General features: G+C 54.3%; 5 protein-coding genes across 5 annotated transcripts; 2 read left to right on the forward strand and 3 right to left on the reverse strand.

Moving 5' to 3' along the window:
- Positions 1-956: 956 nt before the first annotated feature.
- Positions 957-4,156, reverse strand: B0H18DRAFT_950850 (uncharacterized protein; the record flags this gene model as incomplete). Its single annotated transcript, XM_048041982.1, has 4 exons — positions 957-1,751; positions 1,804-1,985; positions 2,043-3,411; positions 3,467-4,156. 4 exons carry the CDS (start codon positions 4,154-4,156, stop codon positions 957-959), a joined length of 3,036 nt encoding a protein of 1,011 aa, XP_047900003.1.
- Positions 4,157-5,297: 1,141 nt separating this feature from the next.
- Positions 5,298-5,923, reverse strand: B0H18DRAFT_1206891 (uncharacterized protein; the record flags this gene model as incomplete). Its single annotated transcript, XM_048036191.1, has 2 exons — positions 5,799-5,923; positions 5,298-5,745 (listed from the first exon to the last, which is right to left on the reverse strand). The coding sequence occupies exons 1-2, from the start codon at positions 5,807-5,809 to the stop codon at positions 5,298-5,300; spliced, it is 459 nt and encodes a 152-aa protein (XP_047900004.1). The 5' UTR covers positions 5,810-5,923.
- A 123-nt stretch (positions 5,924-6,046) lies between these two features.
- B0H18DRAFT_974812 (uncharacterized protein) lies at positions 6,047-7,955 on the forward strand. Its single transcript, XM_048044026.1, has 4 exons — positions 6,047-6,232; positions 6,285-6,481; positions 6,532-6,754; positions 6,816-7,955. Exons 1-4 carry the CDS (start codon positions 6,160-6,162, stop codon positions 7,760-7,762), a joined length of 1,440 nt encoding a protein of 479 aa, XP_047900005.1. The 5' UTR covers positions 6,047-6,159; the 3' UTR covers positions 7,763-7,955.
- Positions 7,956-8,531: 576 nt separating this feature from the next.
- On the forward strand, positions 8,532-9,756 carry B0H18DRAFT_1101100 (peptidase C14, caspase domain-containing protein; the record flags this gene model as incomplete). The annotated part of the gene is made up of 4 exons (XM_048032512.1): positions 8,532-8,607; positions 8,670-8,727; positions 8,789-9,280; positions 9,346-9,756. Coding segments are annotated over exons 3-4 (882 nt in total), but the record flags the coding sequence as incomplete, so codon positions are not given.
- A 1,739-nt stretch (positions 9,757-11,495) lies between these two features.
- On the reverse strand, positions 11,496-13,354 carry B0H18DRAFT_974825 (uncharacterized protein). The gene is made up of 14 exons (XM_048044027.1): positions 13,334-13,354; positions 13,155-13,276; positions 12,983-13,078; positions 12,892-12,928; positions 12,732-12,840; positions 12,669-12,680; positions 12,602-12,615; positions 12,423-12,540; positions 12,232-12,365; positions 12,111-12,171; positions 11,987-12,054; positions 11,924-11,934; positions 11,705-11,858; positions 11,496-11,647 (listed from the first exon to the last, which is right to left on the reverse strand). The coding sequence occupies exons 2-14, from the start codon at positions 13,205-13,207 to the stop codon at positions 11,615-11,617; spliced, it is 900 nt and encodes a 299-aa protein (XP_047900007.1). The 5' UTR covers positions 13,208-13,276; positions 13,334-13,354; the 3' UTR covers positions 11,496-11,614.
- Between the last annotated feature and the right edge of the window lie 683 nt (positions 13,355-14,037).

Genomic DNA, 14,037 nt, shown 5'->3' on the forward strand with positions numbered 1-14,037 from the left:
GAGGCGGAACTCGTGGGCATCGATATGGGTACGTCTCGTCCCCCCCCCCCTCGCGATCGTCTGCGCAAGGCGCTCACGAGCCTGCTCGCTCGACAGACGAACCCGTACGTCGAGATCCTCGGGGTGGTGGCGGCGGTGCTGGGGACGCGCGCGCTGCTGTGGTGGGTCGGCCACCTGGACCTGCGGGAGCTGTTCAGCGTGACGTCCTGCGATGCGGGGGCGTTCGCGCACGGGTGCTTGCGCGCGATTGGGTCGCCGTCTCCTTCGTGATTTTTTTTTTTTTTGGAGGGCCATTACGGACGTCTGCAGGTGACAATTGGTCATCCCAGAACGCCCAGTCTCCTTCGTGATTGATCAGTAACTTATACTATTTGCTCTTCGACCTTCAACCTTCTGCATGTGCTTGATCTTTTGATATTCCTTTCTCGTTCTGCTACGGGTGGCAGCCGTCATGTGTAGGCTCTCAGGATGTACAAAGTGATGTGGTCTCCGCAACTTCAATGTATACCTAGTATTATGCAGCCCTTGTACCGTCCCTCGTATGCAGTATGCGTTTATGATCGCTGAGGTTGTGATGCGCCGATCTCAAGCCGCGTCGAGGCACATATGCTTCCGCACAGGTACTGTCTACAAGTGGACATCGTAGGACTCGGGAAAGCGTGAGTGATACCTGCCAGTAGTTGATGTAGAGCGTTTTGAGGGTTCGAGGCTCAGACTAGCCGTGCCTGCATCTCGGAGCTGCTGCGACTATCACAGTACACATGAACCACACACATTTGACATTACGAACGTCCATGCTGCCGAACGTATACGGTACACGGTCTACTAACAAGAATGGCAATCCTACGTATCCACAGACAGATGAACAACTGCTACGATACTTACGAGTACATACGGTCGTCGGATATCAGCGCCGACAAATCAGTCCCCTATGCGATAGGCGGCCCCGTTCGACCTCAGCCTTCGACGTTCTCAGCTATCGAGCCCAACAACGAAGTGGACGACACGGGCACGCTGCTAGTGTCACTCCTGATGCGCTTGTCGGGTCTGTCGTCCACAGAATTGTCCGCAGACCTCTTGACAGACTCCCTTGACAGCCTGCTCTGTAGATCCATGGACGTGTTGAAGTAGGCGAAGTTGTCCCCGGTCTTGTCATCGTATGTCCACGGGCCTCCCTGGGGGCGCAGCACGTCCTCGAATACCATTTTCATCTCCTTGTGGTCCTCGAGAACTGAATTCGCTGGGATTTCTTGCACTTCTGGTTGTAGTCGAGATGTGGTCAACCTCTTATCCGGAATCGGAATGAGATCGAGCCCCGGGTCGAGTTCCTCCGAAACGACGGAGGGCGCCACGGAGGATGCGACGTACGGGTGCGACGCCGGTAGCCGAGGTTTCAGCCACTTGTAGTGCGACTTGTAAAGCTCCGCGAGTTCAGTCAAGAGGCAGTGCAAACCCGGCGTTGACCGGTCAGCAGATCCTCCGACGAGTTCGAACGGCACCGTTCCTGCTCGCATCATCATCAGCTTCTCTTCTCCGCCAACAGAAGTACCATCGGGTGACGGAAATGATGCGTCGTAGACTGCGCTGACGTGTTTGTGCAACATCTTCGTGTTCCTCGAAAAGTTCGTGACGTGGAATCGCAGACACATCCAGTGAAGGACGTGAATGAATGACTCGAGATCGTGCCACACTGCGTGCGCAAAGTGTCCTGGGAATGCCAGCAAGACTGCGGAGATGAACTGCCATGTGCCCTACACAAAATCAGCAAAATGTACAGTCATTAACGCCCTCACAGAGACTCACTGAACGGGTCTTCAGCACACTCCGTTTTAGTAACTCCTCCTTGTACTTGCACAAACCCCAGTCGACCAATATACCGATCCATCCCACAATCTTGCCATCGCGGATAACACACAATATCAGCAGATTCTCGCTGCTTATGTCACGGTGCAGGACTTGGGCGTTTTCCCAGGCTTGTTCATGCGCTGACAGAACGGATGAGCATCTGCCCAGACCAGATATGAAGTCAGCGCTCGACGAACCTGTCAAACAGCAGTACATAGCGGCCGCTAACTCGCGAGAAGTCCTGTATTCTTTGAGCGGTTTACCGATCTGTTCCAAGAAGATGCGATACTGGATGAGCTTGGGCGGCGAGTCTTCGAGGAAGTCTTGCGTGCGAGTAGAACGAGCTTCGCCGGGCGCATCGCAAACGTCGCCCGCGGCGATTGGGGTCGCTATGAACTGCACGTTATTTTTATGCAATCGCAGGTACACATCCCCTTCCGGATGATAGGTCGGCTCGTCCACGCGCCAACACTCCTTGAAGAAGACCAATCGATGTTCGGCGACGTCATACGCGATATATCCCCTCGTTCCTCCTCCGGTGGGCGAGCTACTCATGAAGTACGGCTTCCCGACGAGGAACTTCCGCTTAGGCTTGCCTCCGTTGTCTCGCCGCACTTTCTCGCCCGTCTTGAGCTCATCCTCCGAGATCATGTCTTCTTCAGGAACGGAGACCTCGTAGATCGGCCAGCCCGGTGCCAACGAACCCTTAAACTGGGCCTCGTGCCAGTCAGTGTCGAACTTCTTGTGGCTGCGCATCAGCTCAACGTCCTCCTCGGTCGCCCGCGTCACCGTCGGGTCGAAGCCTCTCTGCATGTCGGTCATACAGGCGAACCGATAGAAGAAGTTGTGGAAGAGGCGTGGCTGCTGCACGAAGTTGAACGGCTCCGAAACAACCAACCCCGCGCGGTCCCAGTAGAGTAGCCACGCATGGTCACGACAGGTAAATACCGTGAACAGGCAGGATAGGAACTGCCTTCGCAGGATCTTCGAGACTTGCTGACACATCTGGCCCATTGTCTGCTTAGCGCCCTTGTTGTCCAGACGCAGGAAAGACGGCGCGGCGGTGCTGCTCGCCCCCGGAGCAGCGGGGCCCGGGGTAGAAGCCGACGATGCTGCTTGGACAGTCCCAGAGACAGTCGCCGACGGGGTAGAAACCTTCGCCCGGCCTGATCGTCCCGACCCTGCTTCGTCAGGCGTAGCTCCCGTACGTGCTCCGGTCTTCCCGGCCCTACCACTCTTCTTGGCTGCCGGCACCTCGAACGGAGAGTCGGTTGTGTGAACCTTCGCTTCGATACAAAGGCTTGCCCACAACCACGACGTCCTAGCCTCCTTCTCTCGACAGTGTTGTTTTCTATTATCCGACTTCCCCCTGAGTGCTGACGCCTCGATCGTATATGCGCGCTTCGCGTCGTCGTGTTCGGGATAGACAGTTACGTCAGGCTTCGTGTTCTCCTCGTAGTCACCCTTGTCCGTAGGATCGGGCCAGACGCTCGTGTTCTTCGCTACCAGCCTCGGGACACCGGCTTTGATGGGGACGTGGTCGAAGACCGAGTTCGCCACCTTGCACTGCCAACAACAATCAGTCCGCCATGATCCTACGCCATCCGGTGAAAACACTGACCAGCTCGTCGTACATGGGTTCCTCTGTACCCTTGAATTGAACGGGGTCGAAATCCTCCACGACGGTATCGGAGGGAAGGTCGGCTCCGGGCACGAACGTCTGCATGAACGTCTCCAGGCTGACTTGTACGATCTTGCGCTCCATCTCGAAGGCGTTCTCACGACGAATTTTGGGCATATACTCGGTGCCCCGAGTTGGATGTAAGGAGTTGGAATGTGCAGTGGATGGTTTGTGGGCAACAGGTGTGGACTTCGACCCGTCAGCCAAACGCGACACGTTGGACGGGTTCTTTGGCGGCGTTACAGGTCTGGCGTCTACTTGCGTCCCTCCACCTTCGACACCGGTCCCTGGAGCGGCTGGTCGTGTAACGAGAGATACTGCTGGGGCGTCCGAGACGACGAAAGGTGCAGGCTCGAATGCGGAGCCGTCAAGATGCGGGGCTTGGTCTGATGTATCGCTGGCACGCGATGCTGCGTCTAGATCGGTCTCGTCGTCTTCTTCTTGTTCGCCTACGATGCCTTCGCTGCCGCTGGCGTAGTCTGACTCCTCGGGGATGTCGCCGGGAGAGCTGTAGCCTGCGTCCGAGAAATACGGGGTCGAGGGGGATGAGTGCAGCGGTGCGAATCCCGGGGAGGGTGATCGCGAGCCGGCGTCACTAGACTCGTAGTCAGAAATCGCGAGCGGGGACATTCTGCCAGTGCGCGGACGTACCGAGTCTGACGGCGAGACGGGGATATTTAAGCAGGGTACCGGTGGCCCACGCGGTGCTCTGCGGGGTTTGAACTGTCAGCTGCGAGGCAACGCAGCAAATTACCAAATATAGGCGTGTGCTTGTTCCCAATTCGTGGAACAATGGAACAATGCAGGACCCACAGGGCGGCAAGCCACGCGCAAGCCACATCGAACCAACCACGATCACGATCACGTGCTGCCATTGTGGCGCAGGCGCTGCGGACCTCCGAAGCCCTTAGCGCTCAGCGACGAGCCCTAGGCCTGGCCCAGTACGATCTAAATTGACCACGCGAACGTTACCGCCTACTAGTATATTATCACTGCAGGCCATCAGCTCTATTCTTGAGAGACTGTCATCGGTACTACACTTCATACGACTCAAGCAGAATACCGCGCGCCTCTGGACGGTGCCAGAGGAGTTCGCAGATTAATTCACAGCCGTACAGGGTCCACATCGAGGTATAGTGCCATCTAGGCTGAGAGATCATGCGTGCATGACTCGGAGGCGTCCTCGGGAACTGCCTCAGTCTGTATCTCAGAGGATGATGGCTTGACGAGGTTCTTGAATACATCGAGGACGATTGGGAGGCATACCCACCAGGCTTCCGCCGGCCGTTGAATCGATGCCACGGTGCCGCGCTCAGCTCATACTATCTTCTCCCATAAATCTCTGGTCTTCTCGGGGCATGCTCTACGTCATTCGCTCATCAAGGCCAACTCCACCTGCACATATAAGAGTCGTGTGTGCGAGCTGCTTGGCTGGCCCTAAGTTACCGCCGACATCTATTGCTCTGACTGGGCCCTTGCAGAATATTGACAAATCAACCACGACTTTCAGATGTCTACCGTCGACTTGCCGTGCAATGTGAGCACTTCCCAAGGCAACGTACAGGAAATTACGGGTTTAACAAGCCAGGCGGAGCGTCCCATAGTCGCGGCTCAGCGCAGCGCTCAGCACTCAGTCTACGGCCTGCGATCGGACGTGGAAGATGGATGACAAGGAAACAGTAGCATTGCGAACACAAACTGATACTACCGTTTGCGATGCCTAGGGCTTCTGTGAGTATATACATCGCACGCAGTCCGTGGTTTGGCCTGTCTAACCGCCTATCGTCTTAAGACCCAGGAATGAAGGCGAAAGGTCTGCGCCGGCACTTGCTGTCACCGTAGTTGGGTCCGCAAATGGCAGTGGTACGAGGGTAAGTATGCCATGCGTTGAAGTCGTCTGAAAACTCGCCTCCTGCGCCGAGTCAGGTATCGCGAACGGAGAATCGACCTTTGCATGTAGCAACAGGGACGCCCAGAGCCACGCAGCCCTTGCTTCAGTTGCCTCGCAGCGTTTCCTCTTGCGTGGCCGCCTCTGATTAGGCATCGCTGCCTCGACTGTATACGCCTTGATTGCGTCCTCGTTGATGGGATAGACGATCACGCCAGGAGACGTTCTTGCCTTAGCATCAGTTTCGCATTTAAGATCAACCCAGCGGTGCGTGTCCTTGGCTACAAGCCTCTGACCGCCTGCCTCGTCGGGGACGCGGTTCCGCCTTACACTTCGAACGATCGTCAGCCCATTCAGCTTATGCCTCGTTGCCCTCTCACTTACCAGTTCGCCATACACCGTGCTGTCTTTACTGATGGCTTTTGTCGTGGAAAACCCTTCGTGCCGGAGTTACCTGCACTACAGAGTGTCTTGATTGTTATGACATTTCGATGCCGGTGGAGAGTCCTGAGCAACGTTAACAGATGAAGAACGGCGAACGCGCGCTACGCGTCGTGACTTATCACGTGGCCGTGCACGTCAGGGCGCCTACTCATGTCCAGTGGCAGTGGCGAGTCTGACGAACGCTTCCTCACCCACCTCCATTGTCGCTGCGCCTGGACTTTGTTGGAGGCTCTAGAGACTGTTTTCCGTACCAAACACAAATATCGGACCCAAGCAACAGTTGCAATTCTGCCTCACTGGTATGGCGGAGTCAGCAGACTGCCGGATCCTCGTCATCTCCCCGAACGCGGAACAAGCGCGGCACTTCATACAACGTATGTCCTTCCTGCGGTTTTCAACTGCGCATGAAAGCGAGGAACGTTCCAGGGGTTCAGGGGCTCTCTGGAAGTAGCACACAGACTGTCCCGTCACCTTCGGAAAGAACGGACAATGTCTTTCCTTGGACCATCGTGAACAGGTACTACACTGCCGACGTGCACTTTCAGATAAGGGCATTCAGTGAGTTCCGGATACCTCACGCGGATGGTGTTCCGGCAGTTGTGTACGTTTGGGAACGTGGACAGGTGTGTCGACGGATTTTTTCTCCAGCTTCGGTCATCTAACACACCCACAGTCATACAGGGACCACATCGAAGACATAGCGTCTAGGCTACGAGATCATGACCCGGAGGTGTCCTTGGCGGTTCGTTTCTCGGGAGACGCCCCGTCCAGTGTCTCAGAGGAGGACGGCTTGGACGAGTTTCTTTCGTCGCATGGATTTGAGTACATCGAGGGCGATCGAGAACCGCGCCGACCGACACACGATGAGGACAAGCATACGGCAGACGACGACACTGGTGGGTTTCAGCGCCTGACTTGAGGACGTTCACGCTCAATCTCCGCGTCCTCCTATTTCAGGGATCCCCGGTCTTTCGCGTGTGCTCGACGCCCTGAGTACCATCATGTGGCCTTCGCTCGTCCAATCCGAGTCTACCCGCACACGCAAGAGTCGTGCGCGCGAACTGCTCGACTGGGCGCGAGACGAGGAAGGCGACGACGGCTTGCGCGCTCTCATCCCAGGCTCTGCCTCAGCAGGCGACATATCATTCTCCTCTGACGCTGACGTCGATGGCCCGGAGCCCAGGAAAAGCCGAATGCAGCGCGAGATGGAGGAGCTCGAGCGGTGGCTTGCGGACGAGGATAGGGAGCGCCAAGCAGCTGACGCGCAGGCATGGATAGCCGTCGAGCGCGATGTGCCGCTGCAGTCTTCAGCATGGCAAGATATGCCGACACCGAGCATCCGTACACCGACGGCAGAGACGCTTACGCTCGGGTTCGACGATGACTTCACGGAGTTTGTGTCCGCTCCTTCGCCTGCCGTCTCTGCACGGTCACATCACTCTGGACTTGACGTCGACCACCTGATACCCCAGCATACGGGCGCATCATATCGCTCGCTCGCGTCCGTATCAGATTTCGGTGGCGAAGGTGAACACATGTTTGTCCCGGACATAGACGAATCGGCCATTTCAAAGCCAACCGAAGATGACCCAGACCTCCCTTCCCGCGCAGAGGTCCTAGCAACGTCGCGTAGGATCTTCGGTACGGAGCGACCTGCGCCTTCCCCGCCAACCTCTGCTCCTCCGATGTCCTCGCACGTTACGGACGAATCGCACTCGTCTGACCACGATGACGATGATGACTTCGGGATGTCTGCGTTCGACTTACCGCGGGTCCTGAGCGCTCTCCAGGGCATGAAAGAGGAGATCGCGGGTATGACAGATGATGCGGAGCGGAGGAAGGCTGCGGCCAGGGTTGCTCTGGGGCTTGTCTACGGCCTGCAATTGGACGGTGCGGATGATTGAAATCAATGGTGACGAGGATAGAGTGACGTTGCGCGTAGCGTTTGTAGTACATGCGCTCGATGTGGTACGTTCGAGCTGAAGCTTAAAGCTTGAGGGATCCCATGCGGTTCATGACCATAAGTTACAGTACCATGGCCATGTATTCCTTATTCACACGTGCGCCTGGCCCTAATCCGCAAGATTGCAAACTTCAGTCAGGCATTCGTGACGACTGCTCAACACAGGCACTCACTCAAACATTCGGCAATCCGACATCTGTGCAGAGAAGCGGTAATGGCCTAGCATACCATGGCATACAGGCCCGTCAATATGGTCAAAATGAGAACACGGTCACTCCCTGGCGGCATGGGGCGAACCCACTTGCAACGCATACACGCATAACTATGTTTGTCATTTACCAATGACTTCTCGCCGGCTACCACGAGTCTAGCAGCCACCTTGGAGGCACTACTTACTCTGAGTCCCGTTGGACGATGCTTGTTCAATCCGCAATGTCTGAAAGGGCTCTCAAATCCATATATTTAATTCAGGCAAAGCTATCTCGGAGAACTGTGCGGCCGTCTCTCCGCCTGGGCCGCGTAAAACTTTTGGACATAAGTCACTAGGGATCCGCGCCGCTCCTGAGACGGGAGGAGGAGGAGGAGGGTATTCCATTTAGTCACGACATCTAGACGCCTCGGCGTTTTCGATGTGTGACAGCGCTCACTAGGTACATGACTACCTCCAAACCCAACATACCCCTACTACCTAATCCTAAACTACCTAATCCGACTCCCACTATCGCATAATTACAATACTGTCCACCAGCGGGGGTGCCCGGTACGCACTGCGTATTCAAGTTCAAGGCACGTGCACGTGATATTCAATGTGGCCGCGCCGTTTCTCAACCAATCGCGGATCCTCGCAGTCGCACTTGAGCTTGAACTACTAGCTATACATATTCAAGATATTGTCCACTAGCAAAGGTCTGTAAGCTCGTCAACGGATTCTTCGTTCGTTAAGCAAAGCTCATACTCTGCCCCTCAGCGAATCTGACCTAATCTTGTCATGGCATCACCGTCTTCGATGAGACAGCTCTCTCCATGTCTCACGAGTCAGCCGGGCCTCAGGCTTCTTGGCACTGGCAGGATCTTTGCTCTCATCACCGGGGTCAACTCATACCAATACCCTTACGCTTTGCATGGTGCTGTCAATGATGCAGAAGCTATCGCAGACTATCTGAGGAAGAACTTCGTGGATTGCAAATGCAAGATGCTACTCGATGACCAGGCGACTCGAGCAGCAATTGAGGCTAATTTCTGCGACTTCCTAATCAACAATGATGACATTGGACAAGGGGATCCCATCATTTTCTACTTCGCCGGACACGGGAGTGAAATCTGCGAGGATTGTGATGATATCAAGCAAGCTATCTGCCCTCACGACTTCGACATCATGAACGAGGGTCCTACCAGTATCAAGCTAGATCAGATCAGAGAGTGGCTGCAATTCGTCGCTGCGAAGCGGGGTAACAACATCGTGCGTACCTTATGCGGGATCTTCAACTACAGTGGCCTCGCAGCTGATTACTTTGCGAATGTCAGGTTGTAATTCTCGACTGTTGCTATAATGCCCCGGCTAGTGCGATGAATTACCTTCGGGATCAGGCCGTAGTCCGTGTCCGTTGTATTCCATCGCGCACAGATGTTTCTCCGGAGACCCAGGAGCGCCATCTCAAGCAAGATAGACACCCTACATCGATGCGCGGGGGAGTCCCATACTTCCCATGGATCGACGCGTACGTCCTCATGCACGCTTGTCGCCGCTCCGAGCCTGCCATCGAGGAACCAAGCCCCCGGTGTCCTGGCACTCCGGCGCGTGGCGCCTTCACTTCTGCCCTGATAGAGCATTTGATCGATATTGATCAGAGAGAGGAACAGACGACGTACAAGCTGCTCGTATGTGGCTTGAGCGGTCTGCCTCAGGGACAGCATCCCTTCTGCGTGGGACTACACCGTGACCGCTATCTGTGGAGCATGGCAGTGGCCGAGGCGGACCGTCGCATTTGGCGAGCGATCTTAAAGGTCGATTATGACTCTTACTACCTGTATCACCCTGGATACAGCGGGATTCGAGTCGGAGATACCTTCAATGTCGTCAAGGATGGCTTCATTGGGCTCTCGAACATGTACGGCAAGCTCGTATCAATCAGTGAACAGCGATATGCACATGGCGAGGTCTGCATTTGCAAGGCGGTTGGTGCCGTTTTCGACATCCCCGAGGACGCCGTTGCTTGTCTCTCTGAGCGGAGCATCAAGACCACAGCGAAGTTGGGCCCCCGCTTGTGTACCGCACGAAACCGGAAGCCGTCAACCTGCGACTCAATGATCCTAGTCGACGAGGATCCGGAGGTGGAGGTGGAGGTGGAGAAGCACGGGCCGAGACTTGATTTGTCAATCACACGCAACGATACGTTCCTGGAAAAGTACGCACGCCGCAAAATAACCGTGAAAGTACTCGGTGACGAGACACTCAAGAAGGCTCTTGAGAACATTAGCCGATTCAACTACCATCTATATCGAACGCCACAAGTCGAGGAAAGCGGACGTCACTGGGATATCACTGTCAGATTGCAAAGATTCGAGAGAGAAAATCCTGACGTCGACTTGACGCTCGGCGACCCCTCCCCTACCAACACCTACTTCGCTAACGCAGAGATAGCTGTTCCAAGTAACCGGGCCCCTCAGGGCACAATGCAGCTCAAGGAGGGCAATTTCAAGTACCACTATCTCAATCGCTACGCCATCGAGCTGGAAAACAAATCAAAAGACGACTTGTATGTGTGGGTCTTCATGTTTGATCCCGAGAAGTATACGATCACGGTAAGTGCTTCAAGAATGCTTCGAGCTGGAGTCATCACTTACGGCAGACACAGACGTGCTACGGCGGTCCCGAGAGTGAGAATGACATGCCACCGCTCCGCGGTCTATCCCACACCCCGAGAAAGCGTATATTATCGATAGGAGCCTCAATGACGGAAGACGACCCGGCTGGAGAATTCTTCAAGCTTGACCTCGATGTTGAACGAACGACGGCCACGCATTTCCTCAAGATCTTTGCCTCAACTGAATATACGAATCTGAAAGCCATCTCACAGTCATTGCCGACTGAACAAGCATCCTCGACCGAACCACAGCAGACTCGTAGTCATACCTCGAAAACCGGATTTACGGATCTAAGAGCCATCTCGCGTCGGATATGGGATGGGTCGGTGTCGTTACGAAACGACTCGACCAGAGACCACCTTACGCCATCCTTGGAAGGAAGATGGCAGTCCTGGATGTATGCATTGAAAGTGGTTAATAGTCGATAGGATGCTTCGCCCTACGCACGATGAACGAGCCCGAGAGATCCGGTCAGAAGAGCAGGAGGACACTCAGTAGCTACCATCTGAAGCGCTTGCGGTGTCGGTAGGATGTAATCGAATGGTTAAACCCGTCATGGTGAAATACTGCCTACCCGAACCGTCACAGTCATGCGGGTACATAAGCCAGGACAGTACACATAGACAACACTGGAATGGCTGTCAAAAAAGAAGTCTCAAATTTGCCCTAAGCTGTGGGCGTATGATCCGAATGTTCCTCATGCCATTCGAAATAATACTGACACACGGCCGAGATGGCAGTCAAACTTGGACGTTCGTTCGCGTCGCCTTGATATGAATCGTAGCCTTACTCCGAGTCGCTCAGTCTGTCTCCCAAGAACGTAGAACTTGAGTGAATGTACTGCTACCGGTAGCCTTATGAATTGTTATACGCGGAGATTATCCAAGTCCTTCGATAAAGAGAGATGTGGCTGCTGCAGAGTTTGCTCTCACCCAACCGTGACTGAAAGAAAGCCTGCATCCTGTAAAACCGCATCAACACACCGAGATGGCGCAATTATTATCTTCAAACTGCTTACCACCAGTGATGTCATGAGCCTCTTCTCCTCTCCGCGTAAGCTCTCCCAGTCTATCTGCAACAGGTTGTCTTCTTCAGAGTCTTCACTCATGTACAGCAACATCGTCGTGAGACTGATGTGCAGCTTCGAGAGTGCAATGTGTACAATGAGTCGACTGTCACGGGGGTCAGCAAGGATATGAGTGAGGTAGCGTTCTGCTCCGACAACTTTGGAACGTACAGAAGCGAAGGCTTATAAATAGCAGTGTCAGGCTAATCCTTACAGAAGAGCTCAGCCACTCACCGAGTAGATGTACCAACACGCATTCAATGTCATCAGTGAATATCCGATAGAGTTGAGTACGGTGATGCCTAATTAGCTGTGTCTGCATACGGATGTCACACGTCAAGTGTATGATACGACGGACCTGTACAGAGCCAATGGCCCGTTCTTTCGTCTTCACTGAGGGCAGGTAGATGCCGCAAACCCTAGCCAAATGCAAATCCTCATTTAGCTGCGACACAGCCTGATTACAGGGTGGTACGTACCTTGAGTGAGATGACAAGCGACGTGCACACCATCGTTACGTGCCAGAACCATACACCCAGTGTTGTATACAGCAAGGGAATCCTTGCCGTGTTAGATGTCGAGCAGATCGCCGCAACGAAGATGATGCCAGAAGCTAAGAAGTGACGTTCAGCGGTAGTACTCGCCAGTATGTAAAGCAGCAACTACATACCTAGTAGAGGGACCTGGTGCAATGTAGTCTGCATGAACGATATATAATGGAGTCTCCCGCCTGCCAATTGAGAAGCCCGTTGCATGGCGCTTAGTTGCAGTAGTATGATAATGAGCGTCTGCAATAGTAGCATCCGCCATTAGTGCGTTGCGCTGGACGATTCCTGACAAGTGGTATACCTCAAGAAACAAGCCTTCTCGGTTCATTTGTATCACCACTCATGCTGTGTATGACTCGAGTACTCACAGGGAACGAAGTCTGATGCTCGTGTTAGTATTGCGTTTCGTATCAGCTGATCCTGCCACTTACACTGTCTGGCGGAGCTGGACACAGCTGCTACGGCTTCGTCCCATATCTTTATGAGAAATACGGACTCGCAGGAACAGGCTACTGCAAAGCCCAGAAAGAGAAGAAACGTCTGCGGGAGGGATTTACAGCGCGAGTCGTGAGCATCAAGCGGCGAACGTACATGGGTCCACCTCAACAAACGGCTTGCTCGCAAGGTACTTGCTCGTCATATAGTCAGTCAAGGGTACATGACGAGGTAATGTTGCACTCACGCGTGTTGAGGGGAGTCAGTGAGGTAGAGGCTAGCTCTACTGCCAACAGTGGCAGTCCATATCACGTTGAGAAAGAGAGCAGGTAATATAAGACCACTGATGTGGGAGCGCAACAGTCAATGGTCACAAAGTCGCATTGCGCGAACATACTGTCATTTTGAGAGACGCTCACATGATCGCGGAAGCCTGAGGCGCCACAAGGGAAACATTGACAAGAGAATCCATGGTGTCGGAAATGAATGACGAGTGCGAGGTCTTATGGAATGAGCGACGACGAGACAGCAGGTTTAGTAGCTATGTAGGAGGCTTGGACAACGCGGGCACGGACACAATTCCCGTTATAAGGCCCACCCTGTCAGCTACGAGGGCCGCTTCTATCCCGCCGTTGACGTTGGCAGCGCAAGTGAAGCCCGCACAATCGGCCGCGCATCCTCCAACGCTCCGAAATCGCAAGCCGGTGGAGGAAGCAGAGTCTTGATATAGTATCAGCTAGTCTCAAATGTACAGCATTACCTCGTATGGATAATGTTCTGTGGATGGCTCCCCCGAAGTCTTGCGAGTTGCTCGCTTCTGCCTCGGGTCATGCACCAGAACCGAGAGAGCAGTTATTATATGAGCGAGTAATGGCACTTCAAGCGAGCTGGATCTCGCAGAAGCAGATAACAAGACCATCAATGCAGTAGTCGCCAACCAACACTTACAGGCTGAGTATATAGGAACTGTGATCCGGCCTATCTGCGGCTACGATAGCTTGGAGCATGGTGGGCTTTACCCGGAGCTATGTAGTAGTATATAGCATGCCTTGATGCAAGCCAATCACAGCACTAACCACTATAATTCTTCAATATGAGGTTATATACAGACGCAGACTGACTGACAGTGTGATGAGCCCGAGTCGGAATCGCCAGCGCCTTCAGCAAAGACCAGGCTGTGGTTACATGGCGGCGGCGCCGGACATCACTGGCAACGCAGAACAGTGAAGATACGAGCTGCAGGGAGGAGCAAGCAGTATTCTTTTCCGAGAGGGTAGTGTGGTAGAACCGCGGCCGCCGCAG

Source organism: Fomitopsis serialis, assembly GCF_022376445.1.
Source record: "Fomitopsis serialis strain Sig1Antser10 chromosome Unknown B0H18scaffold_3, whole genome shotgun sequence".
Taxonomy (NCBI): domain Eukaryota; kingdom Fungi; phylum Basidiomycota; class Agaricomycetes; order Polyporales; family Fomitopsidaceae; genus Fomitopsis; species Fomitopsis serialis.

Coding starts and splice junctions, on each gene's coding strand:
- B0H18DRAFT_974812 (XM_048044026.1), top strand. CDS start 6,160: ATGGCGGAGTCAGCAGACTGCCGGATCCTCGTCATCTCCCCGAACGCG. Junction 6,233..6,284: donor AGCGCGGCACTTCATACAAC/GTATGTCCTTCC, acceptor GGAACGTTCCAG/GGGTTCAGGGGCTCTCTGGA. Junction 6,482..6,531: donor ACGTTTGGGAACGTGGACAG/GTGTGTCGACGG, acceptor ACACACCCACAG/TCATACAGGGACCACATCGA.
- B0H18DRAFT_974825 (XM_048044027.1), bottom strand. CDS start 13,207: ATGGATTCTCTTGTCAATGTTTCCCTTGTGGCGCCTCAGGCTTCCGCG. Junction 12,929..12,982: donor ACTGACTCCCCTCAACACGC/GTGAGTGCAACA, acceptor ATGACGAGCAAG/TACCTTGCGAGCAAGCCGTT. Junction 12,172..12,231: donor CGCTTGTCATCTCACTCAAG/GTACGTACCACC, acceptor GCATTTGGCTAG/GGTTTGCGGCATCTACCTGC.